The 25687-nt window shown below is 44.2% G+C and overlaps 1 protein-coding gene across 2 annotated transcripts in view; it reads left to right on the top strand.

Annotated features, from left to right (window-relative positions):
• MACROD2 (mono-ADP ribosylhydrolase 2) overlaps positions 1-12231 on the top strand; it is a 902990-nt gene extending 890759 nt beyond the window's left edge. For both annotated transcript variants that reach the window (XM_032994762.2, XM_032994761.2), the window contains exons 17-19: positions 396-479; positions 6275-6343; positions 8260-12231. In XM_032994762.2, the coding sequence (XP_032850653.2) occupies positions 396-479; positions 6275-6336 (146 nt within the window). In that variant the 3' untranslated portion in view covers positions 6337-6343; positions 8260-12231. The remainder of the gene's footprint in view (positions 1-395; positions 480-6274; positions 6344-8259) is intronic.
• Positions 12232-25687: the final 13456 nt, after the last annotated feature.

Genomic DNA, 25687 nt, shown 5'->3' with positions numbered 1-25687 from the left:
GTATCTATTTTTATTTTGCTAGCTAGAGAAACTTCATAAGTGTGAGTAGGTCCCCATCATATATCGCATTTTATGAGCAGAAAGGATTTTTCAAAATGATGAGAAAAGAATGGCAGGGAGGCAGAAGCACACACCATGATGTGTTTTTAACAATCCCAGTTAGAAAAAAGTGCAGATCACTACAAATATTCAAGCAATTATTTTCAAACCAAGTTCCTCCCCCTATATCCTCTGCCCTTTTCTCTAATGGCTGCCACTATAGAGCAGCAGAGTCTATAAAGGTAAGAGCATGCCAGAAAAAAAATAAAAAAAAACAGGCATCCGGAGTCTGAGAATTATGCATTAATCAGGTACTATAAGTATTGATTTTTCTCCTTCTTTTTCTTGTCTTACAGGCATGCAAGGGAAAGAGGAAACTTCTGCAGAGCCTATGAAAGTTGACCTTGTATGTGAAGCAGCAGACATTTCAAATAAGGATGGTATGTTGTTCTAATATTTTAATTGTACTGAAATGGATACATAGCCTGCCTTTCTGGTGTTTGTTTGTACACTCCCCCCCAGAATAAGAGTTATATTTATAATCTCTTCAACTGAGTCTTCTTGAGAGTTTACACAACCTTTACTGTGTTAGAAGTCTAGTTGGAAGTTTCTTTTAGCGCCATAACCCTGCTTTTCTAGTTGACTGGGTTTATGTGCTCAATTGGTATGTTCAGTCTTGCTGCCTTTTAACTAAATAATATATTAGACCCACTGTAATTTTGATCTATATATTGGGTTGGCCAAGATGTATGTGCTCTCACGCAGGAGTCAGAAGATATTTCTGAGAATTTCTGTGCTAGTGCCCAACTCCCTCATGGGGCAGGCGTTAACTGTATAACCGCTCTGAACTCATATGTTGGCCTTCTCTAGCTCGGAGCTGACTTCCCTTCCTCCTTGTCCTTCAGAGTCCATGTGTAGCTCAGTCTGGTAGCAGATAGAAGTTCTCTCCCTAGGACATGTACTATTGATAAAACTATCACAATTTGGTGACCAAACGGCAGTTCCAGTCAGGTTCATGGACATTATCAGCCTGAATCTCCTGACTTGGAAATGAAATTTTTTTGACGTTGACCTCAGTGAGCAGATGACCCAACTGTCTGGCAAAGTCCTGGCAAGGGCTGAGTACCAAAGGCTTGAGCTCTCCAGTGAGTAACATATTTGTAAAGAAAAATATTTGTCCTTCTAGGGCGTTCCTGTGTATAAAGAAATAATGGATGGGTCAGCATCCTGGTGCTTAGGTTTTCGTGAGGCGGACCCTTTATCACTCCAATAGATTGGCTCCTACAGCTTAACAGAGCTACATAAGGGGTTTTCTTAGTTTTCACACAAAAGGTCCTCCTTACTGCTCCAAACAGCAGTGGGTTTGGAATTGGGGTTCCAGTCCTCGTTTTATTATTGTGGACTCCTCTCGATAGCAAATGCTGACTTTTAACTCCCTTAATCTCTTCGGCATTGACATAATATAAATTCAAGGCATACTTTTTTACATCTCAAAGACAAAACAATTATATCCTTTTTGATATTAGTTCCACAAAATATCTAATGCTGATTTCCTTCCTCTGATGTCAAATTGTGCTGCAGCATTTGAATCAGTGGCTGATTTAGATACTGGCCTGTAGGGAAGTTTTTGCAAGCACAGGAAAAGAAAGCATGCATAATGGATTTTCTTTTTTTAAAATACTAGAGATTATGCTATTACTAGTAAGCGTGCAGAATAAAGCCAAACCAGCCTTCTCTCCTCATCCTCTGAACAAACAAAAAAAAAACAAAAAGTCATAGTCACATTATAATATTTGAATTTCAAATCCCTGGTATGGTCTGGGCTACTTAGTGAAAACAAATCCAAGTTTACTAAAATAGTATCTTAATAGATTTCCCACTGAAAAAAAAAAAAAAAAAAAAAAAAAAAACAACAAAATTGTATAGCTCTTGTAACATGTGCTGTAGTGCAGCACAGCTGGATCAGCAGACAGCTTCTGAAATTATGATCCTGATAGGTTTCTTTGTTTCAAATCTTGCTTATCCTGTAAGGTCTTCTACACATAACTCATCTTGTAACTTCCTAAATTGTATGAAAGGACAGGAAAAGGGTGTTTGCTAAGGCTGCAGAAAAGTATTCTGCTGTTCAGGGACATCTTCACTTCTCTGCAGCTTAAGTTGCTACTGGGATTCATATTGCAGGGTGTTTTTTTCTTGTGGACATATATTATGTGTTTAAAAAAAAAAAAAAGAACAGAGGAAGGATAAAACTCCCCATCCTCTGTTTTACCTGAAGGGTTAAGTTTTGCTGAAAATAAGCCCTAAAATTTTTAAATGTACTGGGTGCTAGTTGAGATTTAAAAAAAAAAAAAAAAAAGAAAAGAAAAAGATTCCCTTTGACAGTAATTTTTATGTAAATTGCCTATTTTTCTGTGGTCCCTTTCCTTCCGCCCCAGGAGAGCTCATTGCTTCACAGCTGAAAGCACAAGCATATATCACCAGGTACCCCTTGGCAGCCTGGCTCTTGTGTTTTAATTTCATGTACCATGTCACAGCGAAAAGTGCTTTAGAAATGCAGAGACTTTAGGGAGCGTAGGTGAATCTTGATATCAGTTCATCTAGTGGGCAGGGCTGTAATAGTCATATATTTCAGAAACTATTATTATTTGAAAGCTGGGCATGATTCTCCATCAGGAAAGCTGTCATAGGGTGCGTGTGTAAGCCTGAATAGGGGTGTGTATGCAGAGACACAGGTTGCTGCTGGCAATCTCCATCGGCCACCAAAGCAAAGACCCCTGGATATTTAATGTCTTGTACCCAGGACAGATTTGCTGATTAATATTTTTTAATGGTGACAAACGCCACCTTTGGTGAATTCGTTTCCTAGCTGGTGTTTCCTTGCCAGCAGCTTTTTATTTTTTTTTTTCTTACACCACCAAAGCTTTAAAGATTACTAAAGTAGATGTTAGTTTCCAGCTGGTATTAGGCGGATCAAACTCTTCACTCCTTTCATAATGGAGTTACTCATTCACCTTTTCTATTTCAAGCCTGTGGAAAGCCGCCTCCCAACTTGCCGACACTATCAGAGAAAAGAAAAAGATGAAGGCAAATTTCAAACCTGAAATTTCCCATTTTTTATATAAGCTTTTGCAGGCTGTTGAATGCGCCATCAGCAAGCTGACCTTCATGTGATTCACAAAAGCAATATGAAAGCAAGATCTCAACAATAACACCCTCGTGCTTTTTATGGTGGTGATGTAATAGCCAAGAAACAAGTAACTACCAAGTAAACAGGTGCACGTGTTTCATCGCTGCACAGTGGGTTGATTTCAAGACAGATGATTTTCTTTCTAGGCAGTCTGGAGTTTTAGCTGAATGTGCTATAGCCAAGTTATGTGGATGCAAGGGGGAAATATTGTTTAGGAAGTGGCTGCAGAAACAGGTTATGTTTGCAAGTGAGAGTCTGACCGAGCTCCTCTTTAAATCAGGACGGTAGTATTTTGGTGTCATCTACCATCTACAGCATCATACCCTGAGGTGGGGAAACACGCTCGCTCTCTCGCAGACAACTCTAAACTTGGTTTTCCAGTCTCCCATTTGCCTGTCTACTCTACTTAGATGCCACGCCGTGACTCCTGGCTAGCTGACCTTTAAGCACGTAGTTTTCTTGCCGGGGCAGAGGCGGGATGCCCGGCTGCTGACACATGTCCACTGGGTCAGCAGCCACTGCAGTGCTTTGACAGATGTGAACTGTGTGCTGGGCTATTTCTTCTCCTCTTGTGGGGAACTTGCTTCCTTCGGGGAAGGAAATCCTTCCCTGGTCATAATTTGAGAGCTGCTAAGCAGCTCAGAGATTGAGAGGGGAAGTGCAGACAAGTCCTCCGCAACAGGCCAAAATTTAAGGGAAAACACACAAGGATAGTGAAGAGAAATGTCCGTTTCCATTTCAAAGAAATGTCCATTTCTGACATAAAAAGCCCCATGTGAAGCTGCAGAAGGGGAAGCACGTAAAACTGAATTTACGAGATGCACACTGTCCTTGAACTTCAGGTGCTTTGCCGAGCTGCTAGCTGTTCTAGCGTATTACAGTAGGTACAAAAAGACCAGTAGTGTAAGTTAGCAGTTTAACATCTCTAAAAACATTCGTTAGTGGGGAGAAGGTCAGTTTTGGCTTGAGATGCAATTGGATTTGGTGTGCCCAGGGCTAACGATGCCATTCTGACACTAACTCATGCTGGGAGGCAGCGAGGGCTGAGAGTCACATCCCCGCTGTACCCGATGGCAGCTCTTCCATCTGCTCTTGTGGTAGGTGCTTCACTGCTGTGTTATTCTCCGGCTAAATACAGAGGACTGGGTAGGTGGCCTCATAGTGACATCTGTTGTTGGGGTTCACTCAGTGGTCTGCAGGAGCTCATCCTTCAGTCAGACCTTCCTGTGCCTGCCAGCGTTAATGCAAAGAGCCGAGCTTAGTCACAAACACATAGGAAAAAGCCAGCAGTGAAACCCACCGGTGCCTTAGCTGCAGCACGCACGGCGGATGCTTTTTGCACCGGAGACACGGGATGCCTGGCTGCCATTTCCACTGCAAAACAGTGGGACTTGATGATTCCTCTTGCTTCTCTGCTGGCGGGAGCTCCGGGTCCCACACCACCAGGGCTCCCCTGCGCTTTCGCATTGCCCTTAAAGCATTCCCAGGCGATTTGCAATTTGACTCCCCCTACGTGACGTGCTGTCAGCATGACGGACTGGTGTCAGCTACTCGTAGCCATAAAAAAAAGGAAGCAGAAGGAGGCGTATTCATCTGGGATGCTGAGGGAGCCTACCCTCGGGTTTCAAATCAAGCTTTAGTTTTGCAGGAGATCTCTGTGAAATGTGAGTGAAGCCTTATGGTATTTTCGGAAAGCCCAGCCAGTGAAACTGGCTGCCATAATAACACTGAGAAGGGCTGCTGTCGTCAGTGCACAGCAGCCTTCCCCTAATGATTTTTTATTAAGCATCCTGTCTTTGCTATGCAAATGCGTGTAAAGAACACAACATCTCTAAACGCGATGTGCCTCAGAGCTCCGTAATCAGGAGCGGATACTTTTCTTATTATTCATTGCATACATCCAGGAAGCCATTATGGTATCTGTTCTGCATATGGATGATGAATAATTTACAAATAATTCATCAAAACCCTAACAGGTGTATTGACGTGACATTGACTCAGAAAGAGATCATACTGCCTTGGCTGGAAGTATCGTAGTTATTGATTTTTGGGTTTTCCCCCCACCACCCTCCCATCTTCCCTTAGTTTCCAAATCTCCCATTCAGGTTTGAGGGTTTGCCCATCACCAGTGTCAAATGGCTCGTAATCTGCAATTGATACCACAACATAAAGCAAGGTTAAAGAAAGAAAAAAAAGTCTTAATATAAATGGCTCCATTCAAATTCATTGCAGAACAAATACTAAATACTAATCTTAAAAATGTATATGCTGAAATAACCATTTTATATTTAGCCTGGGTAGGACCAATCATACCTGCAATAGATTAGATAGTATTTTTGACAAAGGTCACACTGAAATGAGTTTAAGCTTTATATGTAAATTATTTCTTATTTTTTAGTGATTTTAAATGAAAAAAAAAAAATGGTTTTGTAAATGGGTAGTACAGAAGTGAACTAGTGTGTGTAGGAGTATAGCAATGTTTCCCTGAATCCTCTCCTAGACTCCAGCAATTTGCAGTGCAAGGACACCCAGGGGCAGCAGCAGCACCTCTGTAACTGGAGGTAGGTCCGCACTCAGCCCACAGTTCAGCCCCGAGTCCTGCTGGGGACTTTGTCAGAAGCCTGTAGATGTTTGAATCACATGATGGAGACCACTTAGCCCAGCAAAACCCTAAATCACTCTTTGGAGATACTTGTGTCTCTGCCTGTGACCTACAGAGACAGAGGAGGGTCCTTGAGCTCTTGAAGGGGGCACCTCAGCTGGGTGCCAAAGCCAAACTGGATGGGTGTGGACCGAAGGGAAATTCTGTATCCAGAAGCTTGCAGTTCTAGCGGTGCTGAAGCCTACCCCCTGCCAGGGCTGCTTGTCAGGATTTCCATGGGACTGCAGGTTAGGATGGCTGGCCTAGGGGACCCTTTTGCACATTTATGGCATAGAATTCTTAATGCAATAAATGTCCCCTTTGGGGTAGAAGCGGTTATTACTCAACGTGCTAAACGTAACAAGTTTCATGAATAGAATTTGATGGCTGTCTCGTTTTGGTTTCAGCTGAAATGAATAGTCAAGTTGAAAGTATAAATGATCCTATGGAAACAGAGCAGGAAGCTTAAGTAACAGGTAAGACCTTTATGGCTAATTTTTCCTCCCTTTTCCATTCAGTTTCTGTTTGAAAACTTGCTTTAAAAATTACCTTAATTAAAGATAGAATTTACCAAAAAAGAGGAAGACAGAATGCAAAGGAAAAGGAATTATCTAATATGTCCTGTATTGCACTAAAAAATGAAAATATCCAGTAGACTTGATTTGTCAAGTAAATATTATAGTAGCAGTCTGCAACTGTAATGGATTTAGACAGTGCACCATCTTAGATCATCAGAGGGCAAGACAGCACCAAGATAAGGAGCAGAAGAGTAACCGAGTGAACAATTTTTGGCATTGCTTAGGAAAATGACAGGCAATTTATACCAGTTGGAACCGAGCTCGGTTCTGTACGATCTGTATTCTGGGAAGAACAGGTTCATGTCACAAGGGGTTTATTGCCCTTGGCTCTCCAGTGCCTAACGTCACTTGTAGCAACACCACTGAAAAACAAGGCAAAGTCAGCAAGCTGTCTTCTGGAACTGTGCCATCTTTTGGAGCTTTTTATGGCTTTATACACTAAATGGTAGTGCTGTGGCAGAGCACACATTGGTTGTTGTTGTGACAGAGTTTGTTTTAGGCATAAACTCCTAGATAAAAAATTAATAATTTGTTAGGGAAGACCGAAGTCTGGGGCTTATCCCCAATGACAAGAAGCAGTTGCCATTTCTCCCTCAAAAGTAGTTTTTAAGCGTTAATGAGCACCACTTCCTTTGGCGTAGGGTTACCGCGAGATGCCAATATCATATACAGCAAGATGCGTTATTTGTGCTTGCAATGGGATTTCATGTAGCTCAAGACCAAATATAGCGGCTTTACAGCAATGGCAGCTGTATCACAGAGAGTTAAAATACAAGGTCTTATTACCTGAGGGTAGCCCTTTGTCCTTGTCAGCACATACACAATGTGCTGCCGTACTGCTGGAGTGATGGGGTCCCTGGTTAAAAGTGCTGAAGCAAATCCAGAAGATGCCCTTGCCATTAAAATATGGCTTCCACAACTCTTCCTTCCCTCTCCCCTGGCTTCTGGTTGTATGTTCTATTCAATCAAAAAAGGAAGTGGAACTAATGAAATCCTCACTGTTAAAAATACATGGAAGTTTAACGCCCTTCCTCAGTTTAAAAAAAAAAACTTACCTGGTGATTGTTACTGCTTTCACGCAGCCTGTAGGAATTCTGTTTCTTGTGGTATTTTCCTGGGGAAATGAATATCTGTGGATGTTCCGGGCTAGAGTAGTTTTTGCTTTATGAAGGCAAAGTTCACAGGAATAATACCACAATTAGCAATCAATTAATGAATCTCTTCAATTCCACTGCAAGACCTCACTCTGCCAGCGCCTCTCTGAAGCAAAGGGGCCCGAGCTGGGGCACATCATGTCTTGCCCAGCGTTTTAATGGCAGGCACAGGATTAGACGCAGGCATCAAATCCCTCACAGGTCTCTATCAAAGTCCTCCCAACCCCGTTGCCGCTGTTTTAATTGCAAGAAGTGGGTCCCTAGGGAGGGTTGATCAGCCTCGTAAACTTCAGAGGGTCTCACTAGGGTCTTTCAGAGCCAAGGAGATCCCTTTGCTTAATATGTTCAGTATTTTAATATGTTGGTTTTAACGTATATTCTGTGGCCCAGCACCGCCACACCCACCAGAGCTAGTGATCTCTGATACCAAGCTAGGTAGCACAGTGCTATGGAAAACCAAGAAATCCTAATGAGCATAATCAATTTGCTATAGAGATAGTAGTGGCTGTTATATATAAACCGTGTGACACATAGACATGCTGCATGTGTGATAGAAAGAGAAACTGTAGGCATCTGTGCTAGAAAGTTGAGACCTGGGTTCTGTGCAGACATTTGAAATTTTGCCTTTGTTTTTTTTTTTTTTTTTTCCCCCTGCTGCAGCAAAGGAAGGATGCAGGAGAGGAGAGACCCGAGGAAACCCGACGGGCAGGCACTGACATCCTACGGCATCATTCTTGGCAGAAAAGAGCACGCAGAGATGCTCCGTGGGTTGGGAGGGAGGGAGCTTTGGGGAAATGACTCTTTGCTTTAATTTCTCTTTGTTCTTCATTGCATTTTGTTCTGTAAGCCTGTTGGAAAGAAACATAACTTCTCAGTTCTAACAATGTTTTGCAATTATCCTTGCAATTACAACAGTTTCTTCTGAACTGTGGGTCCCTGTCTTATATTGGATCTCTTTTTCTCCTGCATCGTATCATCAGTAACCTGTTTCTAGGCCCACTCCTTTTGTAGCATCTTTATCTTCTTTCACAGTTACGGTACTGTCTGCAGGCAACCCGTGGGAGCCAGTTTATTCTCCTTCCCCCCTGTTTGTTTTTGTTTTTTTTTTTTTTTTTTTAACTGTTCCCTAGGATATAACTGGAGATTTTCTTTGAGAACATGAACTGCCACAAAGGATTATAATCCACACACACTGATAAACAACCACCCTCCTTGTGCTAGGGATTTGAAAGACTAAATGCTCCAAAACCTCTGAAATACTGATAGAGGCAGAGCCGCACGTTGCCCACCTCCAGGCTTGCCGATTGGTGGCTCCTGCCGGCACCCCCCAGCAGGTCGCCGTGGCCGATTGCTAGAAGGGCGCTGGCCGGATTCCCTCGAGTCCGTGCTGGAAGCAGAGGCTGCACGTTAACTCTGTCATCCCGATGCCTTGGGATCGCCCGTGGCTCTGCCCTTCGCCTTTCTCTGTGGCATGGGAAGGCGAAACCACAGCCAGCCAGCGCTGTGCTGTGTCCCTCTGGGGGTCTTATTCGCGAATAACGTGCGTGGCCCCCACCAGCCGGTGCCCCACATCAGCCCTGCTCTTGTCCAGGGAGATCTGTGCACCTCGGAACCGGTGCAGGTAGGCAACAGATATTTCCTCGAGCCCGCAAGTGACAGAGGATAATAGCACTGTGCATTCAAGGCACCTTTAAATACAGCTCCCAGCTTTAACGACTTCACACCGTATCTTGTGTGAGCCCTCATTATATTTTCTACTGCATATGCATGATTTCTTTTTTTTAATTTTTAAAAAAAAGCAATTAACAGTTATTTGGATAAGAATCTCTCACCATATGCCAATTGTTCTGCTAGCAAATGCTGTGCTGAAATTTTTAGAAAAGGAACAAAAGGGTTTCACATACATTTCCCAGCCATGCTGTAACCAAAACCGATAGACACTACACTCGATGGAAGAGCATGCAACCTTTGTCCAGGGTGTGATGTGATACAAACTGTATTTTAAAATGCTGCTGATAATAATTTGGTCATTTTAAGCAAAGTAATTGATTCTGTTCTTTTTTTTTTTTTTTTTTTCCCCAAATATGCATGAATCCCAAAATAGTTATTTACTAGCTGGCCCCCCAAAAAAATAAAAAGTTAAAAAACAAGGTAAGATATATCTCTATCCTCCTGTGATCTGGGTTTATCTCAGCTAGAGTAGGTTTGGTGATAAAATGTCTGCTGGTGTAACAGCAAGTCAAATTTGGCCGTAATGCACCTACCGCTGGCTACGGCAGTTGGTGGCTGCCATCAGCTGGAGTTTAATTCAAAAGGGAGTTCAGGACAAACAAGGATTAGAAAGGAAAACAAGAAAAGCCCCAGATTTCACTCAGAGAGTACGGCCCCTAGAAAGGCAGCCCCCTGTCTCCCTATGTGCAGCTCCAGCATGTTTGCTCGTGGTGGGATAAGAAGAGTATTTCTGTGTGCTCCTGTGGTGCTTTAACCCAGGTGACACGAGCACCAGAGAAGATCTTGAGGAGCTGCTTCATCACCCGTTTGTCCTGGAGTGGATGCATAACTCTGAATTGGATTAACTGCGGAAGGAGTAAATGAGGTGACGTAAGCCTATGATATTGCTAAGTTTACCTAAATTTGCTAGATACCACTCCTCTGGCCCTTGTTCGCCTCGGAGCACCCTTGAAGGGACTCCTTGTTCCCTTTGAGGTGCCTCTGCTGCTTTTCTTTCCCATCCCTGGGGACATGCTTGACAGAACGTGTCTTTTGGGACACGGATTTTTTTATTCCTGGAAATGAGGTCATTTCCAGCCAATTGCAGTTTTGCAGTGGGAGGCCTTGCAGGTAGTACCTCTACATGGTGTGCATCCCGTATATTTCTGTATATTTTCTGTACTGGGTGATTTTGATTGAAACAGCTTGTCGTAATAGGTGGTGCAGGAGCGAATAAATACCTCGGGAGGAAGGGGAGTAAATGCATTGGGTGTCCCCCCTCTCAATTCCCCTTTTGTGCAGTCACTGTGAAAAGACCAGGATTGTAGGGCTCCCTACATCTAGGTAAGTGAGGGAACCTGACGCACAGGACCAGGACGAATCTCCGTGAGCTCGACTTTGAGCCGTGTGAAATGTCAAGGAGATCTGAGGTGGCCAGGTCGTCAACCAGGATGAACTAAGCTCCGCAAGGCTACATTAACTTCAGTCAACTGAGTATCCATTCCCCTCTGCTCTTCTTTCCATCATGCTTGCCCGGGAGCAATGTTAACAGAGCTGTAGGCTGCCATTACCTGCTTACAGATGCCCCCCTCGCCAATGCCAGCCTTGCTTTTAGCAAGGGGGCCAAAGGGAGACTCCTTAAACTCCTTGTGAAGACTTGACCAATATTTTTTTTAAAATTAACTTCAAAAATGCTTCACATTAGACACTTTCTATCCCCAGACAGGAAGTTCATTGCACTTTTCATTTAACTTTGGTCATCCAGCAGCAGCAAGTCTTTGAAACCATGAACCATTTGCCCAAGGATGCAGCGGCAAAGCGTGAAGTCCAGGTAGGAAGTGTAAAGCAAAGAAACATAGGAGTTGATTAAGTCCTTACAGGACAATTTGCAGCCGCGTCTATATCTATTGGTCTTCAGGTGGGTTTTGATTTGAGTTGTTGGGGTTTTTCACTAGTCATAGCTTGGCAGCCTGAGCTCTTCAGATGCATTAGTAGTTGAGGCTGGACCCATGCTCCTCGATGCAGTCTCCACCGCTCTTGCTGGAGCTGCAGCAATGCATGGAGCTGATTTTGTAGAAAAGCAAGCATCACCTCACAGGGATTTGTGTCAAGGATTTTGGTTTAAACCCGAAATGTGTTTGCAATAGGTGGCCCTAAAGGAAATAGCAGCCCTTTGGTGCTGATGTTTGCATACAAATTAAGAGAGTCTGCTTGGTTGTTGTTTCACCTATGTCTGAAATGCTCATCCCTACTGTTAGGCACAGCATTCCTTGGGCTGGTGACTGCTCTGATGACGAATGGGTTTCCTTCCATGCAGACATCCAAAGGGGATGTTTGAGACATAGTCTGTAATAATGGGTCACACATTTGCTGCAGCTAATTGTCAATCTTTCTATAAAGCACTGAGAAATCCCCTCTGTGAATTAACACTGTTCTGCTTTAGGCACTTGAATAAAAATATTAGAAGAAAAATACTTTACTCTATATGCAGTGCATGCCGGCTTTGCTTTGAAAATGACAAACTTAATAGAGTATGTAGATCTATTTTCTTGGGGAATAGGGGTTTTTATCATATGATTCATCCAGTATTTGCCTTACCCTGACATTTGTGATATAAAGGAAAGTTTAAGAAAAAAAAGAAAAAAAAAGAAAAATTAAAAAAGGTAATTTTCTTGATCCAAAAATATGTTTCTACTTCAATGTAAAGAAATATAGACTGTTGCTTGCAAAATGTCTTCTAATAGATGGTCTAGCAGCTATATCAGTTAACACATGCCTCTTCTGTTACTCTGTCATTTACATGCTGAATTTGCCTCTGAGTCTGTTTTTTTTTCCTTTAGCCTGTGCCAACTTAAAGAACCGATGCCTTCATACTGTGATGTTTGTTAAAGCAAAATGTTAATAAAGCTTCTCCCGAAGACAGTGATGCCACTTGTGTGTTTATTCCTAACTGTGCTGATCGTGCAGCGGTCGCTTCGTTTGTCAGTGGTTTAGTTTGGATATGCAGTCACCAGCGCATGCAGCTGGGGCCTCATTTAAATTTATCGTCCGCGTGATGGCTTGAATGAGTTCACCTGATGAGTCTTGTGAGAAGTGGATACATCAGAGGGATCTTTGGACAGGATCAGTGAAAGGTAAGAATGGGAACTTTGCAGGTCGGAGTGGAAGAGGTCACTTGGTTGGTCCCATTGCTGCACCAGAGGTGTTACAAAACCCATCCCATGAGTTCTACGAGTAGTAAAACCCGGCATCTATCATCGGTCAAAGGATACTACCGTATACATGCAACTCACAGGTATACTATAGAACACTCAGTGAGCACTAGATGTTATCTGCCCTTCCTGCATCGCATATTTCAAGACTGAATGAGTAGAAGATACTGCAAAAATTGCGAAGGTGTTTTTTTTCTTCCCATGGCACCAGCATAGTTGAAAGCACTTGTACCAACCTTGTTTTACTATTCTTACCCAAGGCCAAAGATTTAATTGTTGATAACCAAAGTTAGGAGGCTGGCTCTGTGTGTTCAGAGCTCTCTGAGGAATGGATTCCCTCTCTGAAATTTGACCTTTCCTTGCCTGTACCCCTTTGACTGTCGAATGGAAGAGGACAAGGCGCAGGAGGCACGTGGCAGGGGGGAATGCTTACCCTTTTGCGGGATGCAGGACCCAACTCTCATGAACGGTCTTAGTAGCAGCGAGCTAACCGGAGAGGGAGAAATACCAGCAATAGCTGCAACATGACATCGCGTAGGATCTCAAGAACTGTCTCAAGAACTGTACAGCCTAGACAGAGGTGCCTGCTTTCCCCATGCTGCGGCCTGTTTCTGCTGCAAGGGAACATTTTTGTCTACAGCAGGCTTATATGTTTAATAGGAGAAAAATAAATTCATATCTCACCTAGGAGCAAGTACTGTCCGTCCCACCCTTTTTGAATAGCACAGGGTTGAGAGGAAAACCTCTGTGATTTTGGAGGATGAAGAAAGGCGTGTGTTTGAGGCTGCCGTGATGGGTGTTTGTCCAATCAATGTGCATTAGGCAAAGAGCAAGTGAATCTGCTAGGGTGAGATGAGCAATCAACTATCCTTAATTATACTCCTGTTGCTGCTGGCCAGATTGGCACCTCCCCATCCAGATCTTGTTGGGAAAAGGAGTATATTTGTGCCTGGGGAAGTCTTTTGCTGAGCTGAGAACATTGGAGGTCACTCTAAGTCTGCAGAAACAGAGGCCCAGTTACTACTTTTCCTGCTCAGCCTTCTCAGGCAGATTCTCCCCAAGGAAGCAGATTGTATTTCAGGATTTCCACGTGAACCTGTCACTTCTCAGAGGGCTCTGTGCATGCTTTAAATTGGCTTTGATTACACACACACACACACACACACACACACACACACACACCCCATCTTGTCTTGCACAGAAGCTTCCAAAGGGGTCTTTATGACCTTGATTTATCTCATAAGGTGAAAACTCTGCTTTGGGATTTTAATTAGTCTTGGGGTTTAGGGTTGGGCTTTTTTTTTTTTTTTTCCCTGCCTGAAGTAAAAGTGTCAGGAGACATTTAAATACCCTAATTTCTCATTCCATTAGAATTATCGGCAACCCCTTAAAGTATGTGGCAAATCACTGTTAATTCCTTCGGCATTCACTGATAAAACATTTATCGTAATGAATTCCTGTAGAAAAAAAAAAAAAATTTAAAAAAATAAGAGAGTCCTGATGAAAGCACAGCCGATGGAGAAGGTACTCAGGGAGGCTGCTCCATCTCGTGGCAGCTCAGGGCTCCTTGCCTGGGGGGGCACTTGCATGAGTCAGGGGAGGGAGGTTTCTCTAGAGTTTAAACTTACGGAGCAGCACCCTCTCCTCGGTAGAAGAGCACAGATCTGTGCACGTGGTTGATGTTGGAAAGCAGGGTTAGCGTTTGCATTTGCTGCCCATCCGTCTCACATTCCCGTTGCTCCCCAGGCAAAGGCGCACGCTGCCTGAAGCCGGCTCTGAATCCAGCTGGTGTAGCGAGCAGTAGGTCTGCACCCCCAGTGGCTTGTGCTCTGGGCTAAAATAAGCCTTGTCTCGAGTTCAACAAGCTTTTAGAGAGGGCAGTGCTGGAGGAGCTTTGCAGGAGTCTCTTGTGATGCCAGGTAAGCATACTCGAGAAGATTGCAGGGCCGTTGTGAGATTGTAGGGGAAACAGAGTCCGGGCTTTTTAAATGCTCTTTCCATAGGTTGTATAGTCCATCACGATGTGTCTGAACATATCTCACATAAAAACTATACCACCAAAACTGAAATCAAGTTTGATTTTCACCAGAGAGAAACGGTGTTCAGCAGAGGAGAGTGGAAAAAAGCCCCCCCTTACCCCTTAGAAATGGTGTTTAGGCAAGATGAGTGCTCCTGGAAAAGGGCAAGGAAGCCAAGCCAGCAAGAACAGCTTTGCTGTCATAAAGTAGCACAATTCAGGCAATAACAGAGCAAGCTTTTACTAATATTTTCCAGTGGGAGCCTGGGAAGTAGTGCCACCCCTGCCACTGGGTTTTGCAGGGTCCGAGGAGCCAGGTGGGTCTGCGCTGTGCGCTTCCAACTCCCACTCATTTCACACCAGCTTCCGAGCACCTGCTCACTAGAAATATCCTTCTGGATAGGAAATGTAAGACTAAACTTGATTTTTAAGTTTTTTGGTTTTTTTTTTTTCTTTTATCCTCTCCCTCCTTAGCAAGTCAGGAAATCAGTTTTGAAATGAAAGCGGAAAAGAGAACAACGGAGCACAGGAATATCAAATCATGAGACGGTCCTAATGAGCAGCAAAGACCCACGCACCCAGAAGCAATCCAAAGGGCATCCTGAAATTAAAGCTGCTGTCTCTGTCCTGTGAGTCCCATCCCCTCTGCCCCTGGGGGCACAGGGACGGGGAAGGGGAGAGGCCTGGTGCCGAGGAGGGGGCGATTACTGCTTGTCCCCAGCCAAAGCAGTTTGGAGGAGGAGGGGTTCAGCTTCAGGGCACCCCGAGTGCCCCTGCGCCAGCACAGCCCTCGGGGCTGTTCAGGCACCCCGAGGCGGGCGGCTGCCGAGCAGCAGGGCAGCTCATACCTGCCTGGGACGCCCAGAAGGCTCCAGACCAAGCACGGGGAGAGCCTAGGCGCTGGCCTTGGCCCCAGTCTGCTGAGCTGAGGAGGGTCCTCTTGCCCCCACCCTCACCTCTGGCCTTCTTGTTTATGCGTTTTTATATTTACAGACACAGGTAAAAGGCAATTCATCCAACATACGTAATTTAGATGGAGTATACACTATCTAATACAGAACACTAGATGTAGGGTGTATGGTATGCAGTAGATGTAGCCTCTCTGATATACATTACATAATACATGCTGTGGTATATATACTGTATTAACTACATACTATATTTCAGATGATCTGTAGTTAATATATTTTAGATGGCATAGTGTATATTACTATAGATTATACATATATCTAAGTCAATTAGATAAGCCATGTACTCTATAGAAAATGTGGTTTAAATCAAACTAATTTTTATACACTCTGTAAGCAATACAGGTAAAGGCTATAGTGTAAAATAAATATATAATACCTCGTAAATACTATAGTATTACAGTTAAGGTTGAGTATGGAGATAATATATACTAGCAATCTACTACAAATACTGTGCTACAGAGCACATTATAGATAATATATATACTAGTACTGTTTAATAGTCAATGTATGATATATAAAAATATATATATTCTGTAACAACATAATAGTGTCATTTTATGTAGTATATCTCTAACTTAGGTGCTATATCTGTTCACAACAGAACAGCCTATATTATGTCATATAGAACCTCTATCCTATAATATTCTGATATGTGTACTATTTCTATACATAATATATTGGTATTATACTATATAGTAATTATGTCATCATACTACAGCATCCATTTGTCTAGTATGTGTCAGTAGCATGATATAATACATTACATAATATAATATCCATGGCACAGATAGGGTTGTAGAAGTGTTTTATGTAGTATATCCATTTAATAAAATTAATAAATATATATAAAATGTATCTTACATAGCATCTATCATCTCACAAAGAATAGTCCTGTATACATGCAATCTACAGGTATAATACAGAATGGGCAATGTATACTAGGTGTTATTAAGGAAATTTATGTAAGAACAGTATTTGCTAGATGATATACAATTGATTTGTACTATGTAAGATAGCATGTGCTGCATAATATAATACATAGAGGATACCTACTGCTCCTAGGATTTCAATGATATAGTCTGTGGTTTACATGCTAAATACGTAGTGCATAGTGTACAAAGCTTATACTATATGGAGGGCGAGGGAATCTTCAAGATCTAGCTAAACATTAAGCCCAGCTTTCATTGTATGGTTTTATTGTTCATTATTACACTTCTTGGCATCATGAACAGCAATTTAAGACAGAATTACATCTGTAGCAAGAGGGGTTTTTGTGGTAGGAGTTGTAATCACAACAATGGATCTCACTTTCTCTTCTTCACACTGCACTCCTGCTCCAGGGATCATACCACATTGGCAGATTGATCTCTTCTGATGCAGAGACATCCCATGTGGGGGGTCTGGAAACACATTCGCTTTGGACATCTTGCTTATTTTCTCACCTCAATTGCTCTTCGGGAGATAAGCTGCTTGAACATTGAACCTGTACTTTAGCCATAAAGATTTTCATGTTGTTACAATTACTCCATTAGTACCACTCAAGAAATACTTCACAGTAAAAACAAACCACTAACATTGTTGAGCAACTAATTGTACCCCTTTTCAGAGTCAGAGTCATTATGACTTGAGTGACATTTGAAAGAAGCGTGCTTTCATTGCCCAGAAATACTTCCTACTTGCAAATAGAAATACACAGGAAAAGCCCACTCCAAAAGCAAAACACTCCAACACTTCGACACAATAGTGTTTTCCTTCTTGTGTGTGGGCTGGTGGGCCATAGGTCTGGTTTGCTGGATGCACCTATGCCTCCGATGAAGCTACAGCTTCCCTTTCCATCCACCAGCAGACATAATACAGCGGGAAGCAAGACAGGACTGTGCAGAATAGTTACAAGGTAGTGACAGAAAGAAAAAGGATTCTACATTTAGGCCAAATCTCATGTAATACAGAGGAGAGATGTGGCCTGTACAGCAGTTCCATGATCTAAGAGGAGGAAAAAGAACAGACACCCTTACAGACAGAACAGTCAGTTCTTCACACAAAATGGAGTAGTAGGAAGGTACTGCTGCTGCATTTCAGCATGCCCTCCACAAAGCACTTGCAGAAATCAACAACAAAAAAATCTACCTCTGAATCGATGCTTGTCCCCATCACAGGCCCAGCTGGAACAGGGAGAGCAATCTCTTGCTGTGGCCAAGAGCTGCTCCATTTCATTCCTGCAGTGAAGCGCCTGCTGCAAAACATGACAGCAGCAGGGTCAGTGCTGGCAGGCACTCACCCTGCGCAAGGGACCCTGCTCCCAGAGCTGGGCAAGGTGGCAAGAGCCAGGTATGAGGCACCCCAGTCCTGCACACTACGCGGGGGGGGGGGGGGGGGGGGGGGGAGTATAATGAGGCCAAGAGGCTTTCAGAAGCCACATAAGAGGCCTCTAGGCTGAGAGCAGGGAGACAGAAGACTCTTGCCAAAGCGGTTCAGTTGGCATATTCGTCATGGTCAGAGGGAGGGACTGGCCAGAGGCCACCTCACATCCCCCCCCCCCACACACACACACACACAGCCACCACCCCGCTTTGCAGGCAGATGTGCCGATGCCACCAGACACCACCGCCGGCTGGCCACCACCATAAAGTCCTTGCAGTCAGCACCCAGCGCACAGCGAGTCTGCACTCCCAGGTACAGCTGTGGAACGACTCGTGACAGACCTTTCAGGGCGCTCAGCCCTTGCTGCCGAGAACAGAACGGCCCAACCACTCCACTGCTGGATGTGGAAATCAGCTGCATGGTGCAGCAACCCTCCTGGCCAGGAGAGCTGTAAGCAGGCTGCTGCTGCCTACCTGAAAGAAACTCCTCAGCCCAGAAAAACAAACCTCCTCATGGACCCTGGTGCTTCATCAGTCACCCCCGGCCATGCAGGAGCAGAGGGCTTTTTTTGCAGTGACAAATTCCTGCTGTTGCCATGTCTTTGTAGATCCCTGCCCGTCCCAGCAAGCACATTGCTCCATCTGAAGCTGGCCTGGCAGATGAACTGTAGTCCCCGGCTGATGGGCTTTGCATCACAACTGGAATAGTGGTTATCTGAGCTGAATAAAGCTACTAGGCATAGTGGTTGTGTTTCTTTACAGCTCTGGAAATGCCTCAGTGTAGTTAAGTTGATTTGTACCATAATCTAAAGGCAGAAAACAAAAGTTTTGAAACCCTTGATAACAAGAAGCATTTTTTTTTTTTTTGAGATTTTTTGTTTCCACTCAAACCTAGTGACAAATGTAAAAGATGAAGGTAGAGTTTAATTTAAAAACAAAATAATGAGAAAGGCTGCAATACCTTCTCTCATAGAGACCAATAGAGAAATTTGTCTGGCTAAGCTGCACGCTTGTTTCTTCTCCTGCTGCAAAGGGGAGGCCCAGGAGTACTTTTTTTTCCTGGGCTGTATTAGTCCATACACAGTTGGAGTCGGGGACAGCAAAAAATTACTGAGGCTAGCGAGCACCACACCAGCCCTTGAGCCAGGCAGCCCCTAATCCCATCACAGAGCCAAGGGCTGTGAAACAGCAGCCCTATCCCAAAATTGAGGCCAAAGGCTCATCAGGAAGCTGGAGAATTTGAGTGGGTGGCAGATGCGGATGGCCACATGCCTGGGAAGGACTGGGGACAGTGGAAGCACTACAGCAGCAGACAGAGACAGCAATCCAGCCTTGAAGATTGCATGGCAGCCCCAGCATCATGACCCCAAGAAAGAGTGTTTTTCACTAGCTGTTAGCCAAAGAGATTTGGAGCTGTGAGCAATGAAAATGCCTCTCGCTGTTTTAGCCTTACTGTGGTTGAAGAAAATAGGACTGAGATGAATCATTGCTTCCTTTCCTATATAAAAAAGTACCCAGCTTGTCAGCTATTTCTCCTGCTGATGGAGACAGCCTGCTAGTCCCTCTACACAACAGCTAACCTCTTGTATCAAGCAAGGGCAATGCCATAACTGAAATCATTTTTGCTAGAGCTCCAACTTGCATTGCTGAACCCCTGGGAAAGGGCAATTTCAGAGATGGGTTATGTTTCCAGGCCTGGTGCCTGAGCCAGGGGTCACTCCAGCATGCCCAGAAAAGGGAGGCCTCCTGTGTCCTCCCCACAAAGCTGCCGTGGAGCTCTGCTGCTATTTTACCACCACAAGCCCCAAAACTACAGCCAAGATTTTGGGAGCCATACATCTTCCACCAATGTGTATTTGGCTACATGAGTTCTACCCAAACTTGTTTAGCAGCTACTTAAGTTCTGGCCCCACAGACTTACACAGTTGTCTAGAAAAGACAGTAGTGTCACAGAAAAGAAGAATCTCCCAGCACCTCCTAAGGAGATTTAAGGGCCTGAAGGAAGCAAATGCCAGTTTTGGTCCAGAAGTGCTACAGAGCAGAACCCTCGCTCAAGCTCCATATCCCCAGAGACTTGTTTGGGTGAGATGGCCCAAAGCCATCAGCAAATGCTGGGCTCCCATGACCCTCTCTTCCTCATCTTGAGCTTAAGCCTCTGGGGTGTGGTGGGTGGTGTGGCATATGCCAGAATGAAGATAACGAAAAGCCTGTCTTGCAGAGACTAGGCTGATACAACCCAACAGTTGCCATCTACAGTCAGCTTGACCATAAGCTTGTTGCTCTCAGTGAAGCTGCAGCACCTTACACCAAAATAAGACCCAAACTCGTATTATTATTTACCTAATACCACCCTTATGTCATTTCTGTAATGCGGCATGTTTCAAGGGCACAAAACATCCAGGAAACATAAGGCATCAGGAGCACTTCTTGGTCCTGAAAAAAAGCCTAAACAAAGATTGTTGAAGCAATACCATAATCATTAAACAAAGCACCCAAAGACACTTTTGTTACAGACAAGCTAAGCACAAGCAGAAGATGTCCTTGACAGCTGTGGAAAGGCACATATTCACATGCATAGAGCATGCTTTCACATTTTTTTATTTATATGGAGATAAGAAATTCACCTTAAATCCTCCTAAGCTGTTGTCCTCACAGCTTCTGTGGAACAGTCATCACCACAAGCTCAGCGTGCCTTACCAGAGGTTACATTTCCTCCAGGTTGCATTTGCCAGCTTCCCACTTGGTCAGATGTCCACACCTTGGGCCAAATTCATCATTGTTAGTGGGGGAGGATGACTTGAAAGCATCTTGTTTCCTCCTTGGAGTGAGGCATCTTATGGGCTGCAAGCACAATAAGAGACACAAAAAGAAGGAAAAAAAAAACAAATCATAGAAACAAACCCAGTGGCTGGAAATGACAACTGAGATGTCAACCTTTGGACCGAGCATGGATGGACCTTGCTGTGTGTGAGAAGGAGCTGTGGTCTGTCAAGCAGGTTTACCACATACCCTTGGATATAAAAAGCATAAGTGGCAGCAACGGATGCAAAAAAAACCACAAATTTCTATAATTAGTTCACAGGAGAGGTGAAACTGGAAAATGGCTTGGCTGATGGTGACTTCTTTCCCCTGGAAATCAAGGTATTCTTGTCCATGGGTTTTAAGATGTAACCAAGCATCTGATCTGGTCTTTGAATGATCTGCCTGCCCCATGGCAGCCTTGGGGTTGGGCTCCTTCATGTGGGGCAGCTTCTGCTTTAATTACAGCATCAGCTTTACAACTGTGACAAGCCACCCTTTGGTAATGTCATACACCAAGGGCAAAGTTTATTAAGTGTTTGAAATATGGCAAAAATCTCTGGCCAGGTTTGTAGTGCCATCAGGGCTGCATCAGTGCAACCAGTCACTACTGCTTCCCCTCACCGAGGCAAGCAGCAAAGCACTGGGAAGGGGGAAACACTTGTGTTTTGGCTTTAACACGTTCCCTACAGCTGAGGGTTACACTATTAAAACCAGCTTCTCTTCGGTAAACAGCACTAAATGTTTGGCAGGTACTTTCACAATAACACCATCGATGCAGTGTGAAAATTGATTACAAGAGACACAGGGAAGATGGCCTTCAACCACATCAAGCCCAATTTTAGACCTCTGGAAGGGCCAGATTGCTCTGGACCATACTCATGTGAGCTGGGAGGAAAGCTGGCTGCAGAAACTACCACTGGTTTGCCCATCAATCACACAGGGCTCCCACAAGCACCTCTCCACACATCAGCCTGTGTGACCTCACATACAAACAGCCAGGTCTCTCCCATAACTACTCCACAGAGTCCTTTCTCCTTCCCTACTTCCACTCCTCCTGTTTCCACCAACCACCAGTCAACAGCTTTGCTAGGAAGTAGCGAACCTTTGCATCTGATGCCCAGGTAGGGTAAAGGTACAGCTTGTGTTCCAGGACCATCTTCAAATCAGACACAGATAAACTCTTGTTTCATTTCTCTTCCCCATCTTTGGGATAGGAAATAAATTCAAGAAGATGTTCTTAGAGAAATCGAGTTTTCTAAGGAAAGGATTTGGGGCCCTTTGTTTTAGACACCTCACTAGAAATCTAGCATGCATCTATAGACATGCAAAGCTGCAGAGATTCTATGTGCACGCAGACACTTTCTATGTGTTTAATCAAAATAGTTTTATCACCCATAACCCACTAAGAAGCAGCCAGTCACCACTTACCTCAGGCTGGCAGGAGAGTTCACACCAACAATCCCACACCGCAGCTATGCTGCCACTGCAAAGGGGCGTGCTCTGCTTATCCCCCCGTGGGCATTTTGAGGCTGCCGGAGGTGCAATGCAGGCTGGTGCTACATCTCCCTCGGGTGTGGTCACTTGGCCTTACCCTGCCTTGCCAAGTGCTACCTTGTCTGGGGGGACCGCTTGCACCTGTGGGGCATGAGCTCTCCCAGCCAAAATGGGGCGATCTTGGTCTTGATCTTGGTTTTGGTTTTGATCTTGATCTCGGTTTTGGTTTGGTTGTTTATTTTATTCTGGGAGGAAGCTCTTCCCTTTACAGCATTACCCAACAACAACTGAAAAATTTGCTGCAAACACGTCTGGCAGTGCAGGCTGCTAGCACATCCTTCGGGGCTGAGAGATCTCAGGCTCCTCTGCAAATGTCACATTGCTCCAGGAAAGGCATGAGCTCCTACAGGAGCCCTGAAGAAACCCTCTTCTAGGTTTTAATAAAAGAAAACCCACAGGAGGATGGGGCTGAAAGGTTTGACTTGAAACTACACATGAAACAAATAAAATAAAATTTAAAAAAAACCCAAGCACAAGGAAAGTGTTTGCTGGCGTGGCTTCGGTGCAGACCCCGAAGTAAGTCCCACCTTACTATCCCCAGGGGCACCCTACACCTTGTCCCTACTGCCTGGCAGCATGGCTTAGTCTGTAATTACAGGAAGGTGACAGAGTCGCCATCATCAAAGGTGCAAGGGAGGAGGGAGACAGGACTGACAGATGTGGATTTCAGTCTAGGTGGCTGCCGTGTGGGGCCAAGGGCAGACGGGGGTGTGAGGAGCTGAGGGTTCAGTTAGCAGTTATAAGCCATATCTCATTGATCCATAATGGCCTGTGGTGGTATTTTTAGCTTTAGTAAGAAAAAAGAATAAAACTCCAAAAAACCCCATTCCCTGGCCAGTATGTTGTTAGGAATATATTTTAAATAAACACTGATAAAGCACATGTTTTCTTCCATAAAAATGCCTCTGAGGACTTGCAAAGCCTCTGCATTTGCAGAGTAGGAAGGGGAAAAAACATACTAAAATAATTACAGCTGTCTTTGAGTGCGTCTGCTTAAGAGCAGATTTTAAAAAGGACAGATTGAAAAACTCCTCTTGACTCTAACCTCTGTTAGAGTCCCTCTGCCACCGGAGCGGATCACTCAACCAGAATGATGGGACAGCTTTCTCCTCCCAAAGATGGGCCTGACATACCCACAGCATTCCTGGCTGCCCTTCCTGATCCTGCCTCCTCCTCCCCCATGGTTTCCCAGTCTCACAGTAAACACATTTAAATATGTCTATGGAGTTAAAAATGGTATTTATCCAAAAAAAGAACCGTTTCAGTAGGAAACTCTTCTGTTATCTTCTGAGAGAAATCCCAAATGTTTTGTTTCATGGACGCTGAAAGGAACTAAATACTTCTAGATGGTTTGTTTCTTAATGTTTGCTGGGTTTGTGCTTTAATTTGAGTCAGGTCACTCACTACATCAGACCTCCATCTACAGGCACCCTCCAGTGACCTGGGGTCACACTGTGGGCCCAATGCCCTGTGCATTGCCCTCAGCCAGGATCATCTACTCAGCTTTGCTTTGAGTCCCCTCGGTTCACACCAGCTTCCACCTGCAGTTAAACCTCCTCCTGCAGGAGCCCAGCACATCAAAGAAAATGGGAATCCGTCAAACTCATCCTTTGAATTGGATTTTGCTGCTGTGGGAGGACTTCTGTTGATGGTACAGAAGAGCACATGGAGGACTTGAGTTCTTTAGGAAGTGAATCCAAAATTACTGACCCAGGGCAGCAAGCAACTCCTTATTCATGAGGATCATGATATTTGAGTCCCTCTTACATCTATTAGGGCAAAAATTGTGTTGCTTATGAAAGCTGACAGCCTCTATACATTTCTTATACATGTACGTGTCTGAGTATTTCATACATCCAACAGGGATTACTTGACCTTGAAGGGTAAGGGCGTGCAGGCAGTGGTACAGGCAGATTCTCATGTCCTTGCATACACACGACAACTCTCAGGAGTAATGCAAGAGTTTGTGGTTTATTTATTGCCTGGCTCTTAACATATTTTGAATTTATTTACTTTTTTTAATCCCACGATTTTCACCTAACCCTTTCATTTTTTTTTCAGGAGTGTGGAGGGTCCCAGACAGAATTAAGAAGAGATACACCACGGAGGAAACACATCTTGGGCCATTTCACTGTCTGCCATCCTCTACAGTGCCACAAAATCACCAGTGCAGAGCTACGTGGCTTTGCAGGACATCCCCCAAACCCATTGCACCAGCCACATGCCTATGCTTATCCCAGCTTTTCCAAATACCAAATTTATTTATCCCAAATTACCAAAGACAAGGAGCAGGTGCTCCTTTTTTTTGCTGTGTCTGAGTTCTATAAGAGTGAGGTGGGTGGAACTGTGACAAGACATGTTTGTTTGAAAAAAAAAAAAAAAAAGTTAAACAATCCCTCCCCCCCAAAGACTGAGAGGGGAATTCAGTGCCAGAGGGTGAAGTCATGCATGGAGTCAGTTTTTACCTTGTTTCACTCCTGGTGTCTTCCCACAGCTTTTCCTTCAGGACAGGGCGGGGAAAAAAATGAGTGGCTGATTTTGTTAGCATCAAACTTCATTACTGAAAGCAAATCATAGGACGTGTAGCTTAATTGTTTTAATTTGCATGGTAATTTATCAAACTGGCTCCTTGGCACGTGTGGGTCCCTCATTTCCTACTTCCAGCCCTTTGCAGTGACGTCCACCCAGGGGCTCATTCCCCACCCGTGAGCCCGCATCTCTTCAACTCATCTCCCATTCCCTGGTATCCAGGCTCACCCTCTGTACCCAAAATTTTGTTTTATTTTTGTTTTATTTACATAAATCAGCTTAGAAGATGCAATCTTCATTAATTCCATGAACTGATGAGGAATCCTCTGAGCACGACTGTTTTTTTGACATGGAGCACGAGGAAGATACAGACTTCTTGTGTCATGTGGTCCAGGAAGAAGTACGGCTGCCTGCCCAATGCCAGCGGAGAACCATCTCCCAGGTCACCACGGGGGTGACGGCAGGTGAAGACCAATGGCACGAGCAAATGGAGCAGGGGGGAAGAAACATCTTAACATTAATAAATTAATAAATATGGCCAAGCTGCAGAGAACATTAATTTGGAAACAATTAATGGGGATCTGGGGAAGCCTGTAGCTAGTTGCACTGAGATCGAGGAATATTAATCAGAAAGCACGCTAGCGATGTGATGACCTGGCAGTACTTAAAGCCTCTGCATCAAGGACTTGTGCGTGCAGCAGGCTCCCACCCTGCGTCCTTCCTTCTTTATGCTGGATGCCTTTTTTCTATGATGGATGATTTATCTCCTTGCCCCAAGGTAAGAAAAACCCATTTGTGTGCTTTGGTGTTTCTGGAAGGGAAAGGAAACATTTTCAAACTGCGGAAATCCAGAGAAGTTGCAGACATTTTCTAAGTCTGCAAAGCCTGTGCTCCAGTGTGCTATGCCAGTGCTTAGGTATGCAATTAATTTAC

The sequence above is a fragment of the Tyto alba genome, unplaced genomic scaffold, assembly GCF_018691265.1.
Source record: "Tyto alba isolate M040663 unplaced genomic scaffold, T.alba_DEE_v4.0 Super-Scaffold_16, whole genome shotgun sequence".
NCBI classification, from domain to species: Eukaryota; Metazoa; Chordata; class Aves; order Strigiformes; family Tytonidae; genus Tyto; species Tyto alba.
The sequence above is the reverse complement of the archived record's forward strand: the minus strand, read 5'-3'. Positions and strand labels throughout refer to the sequence as shown.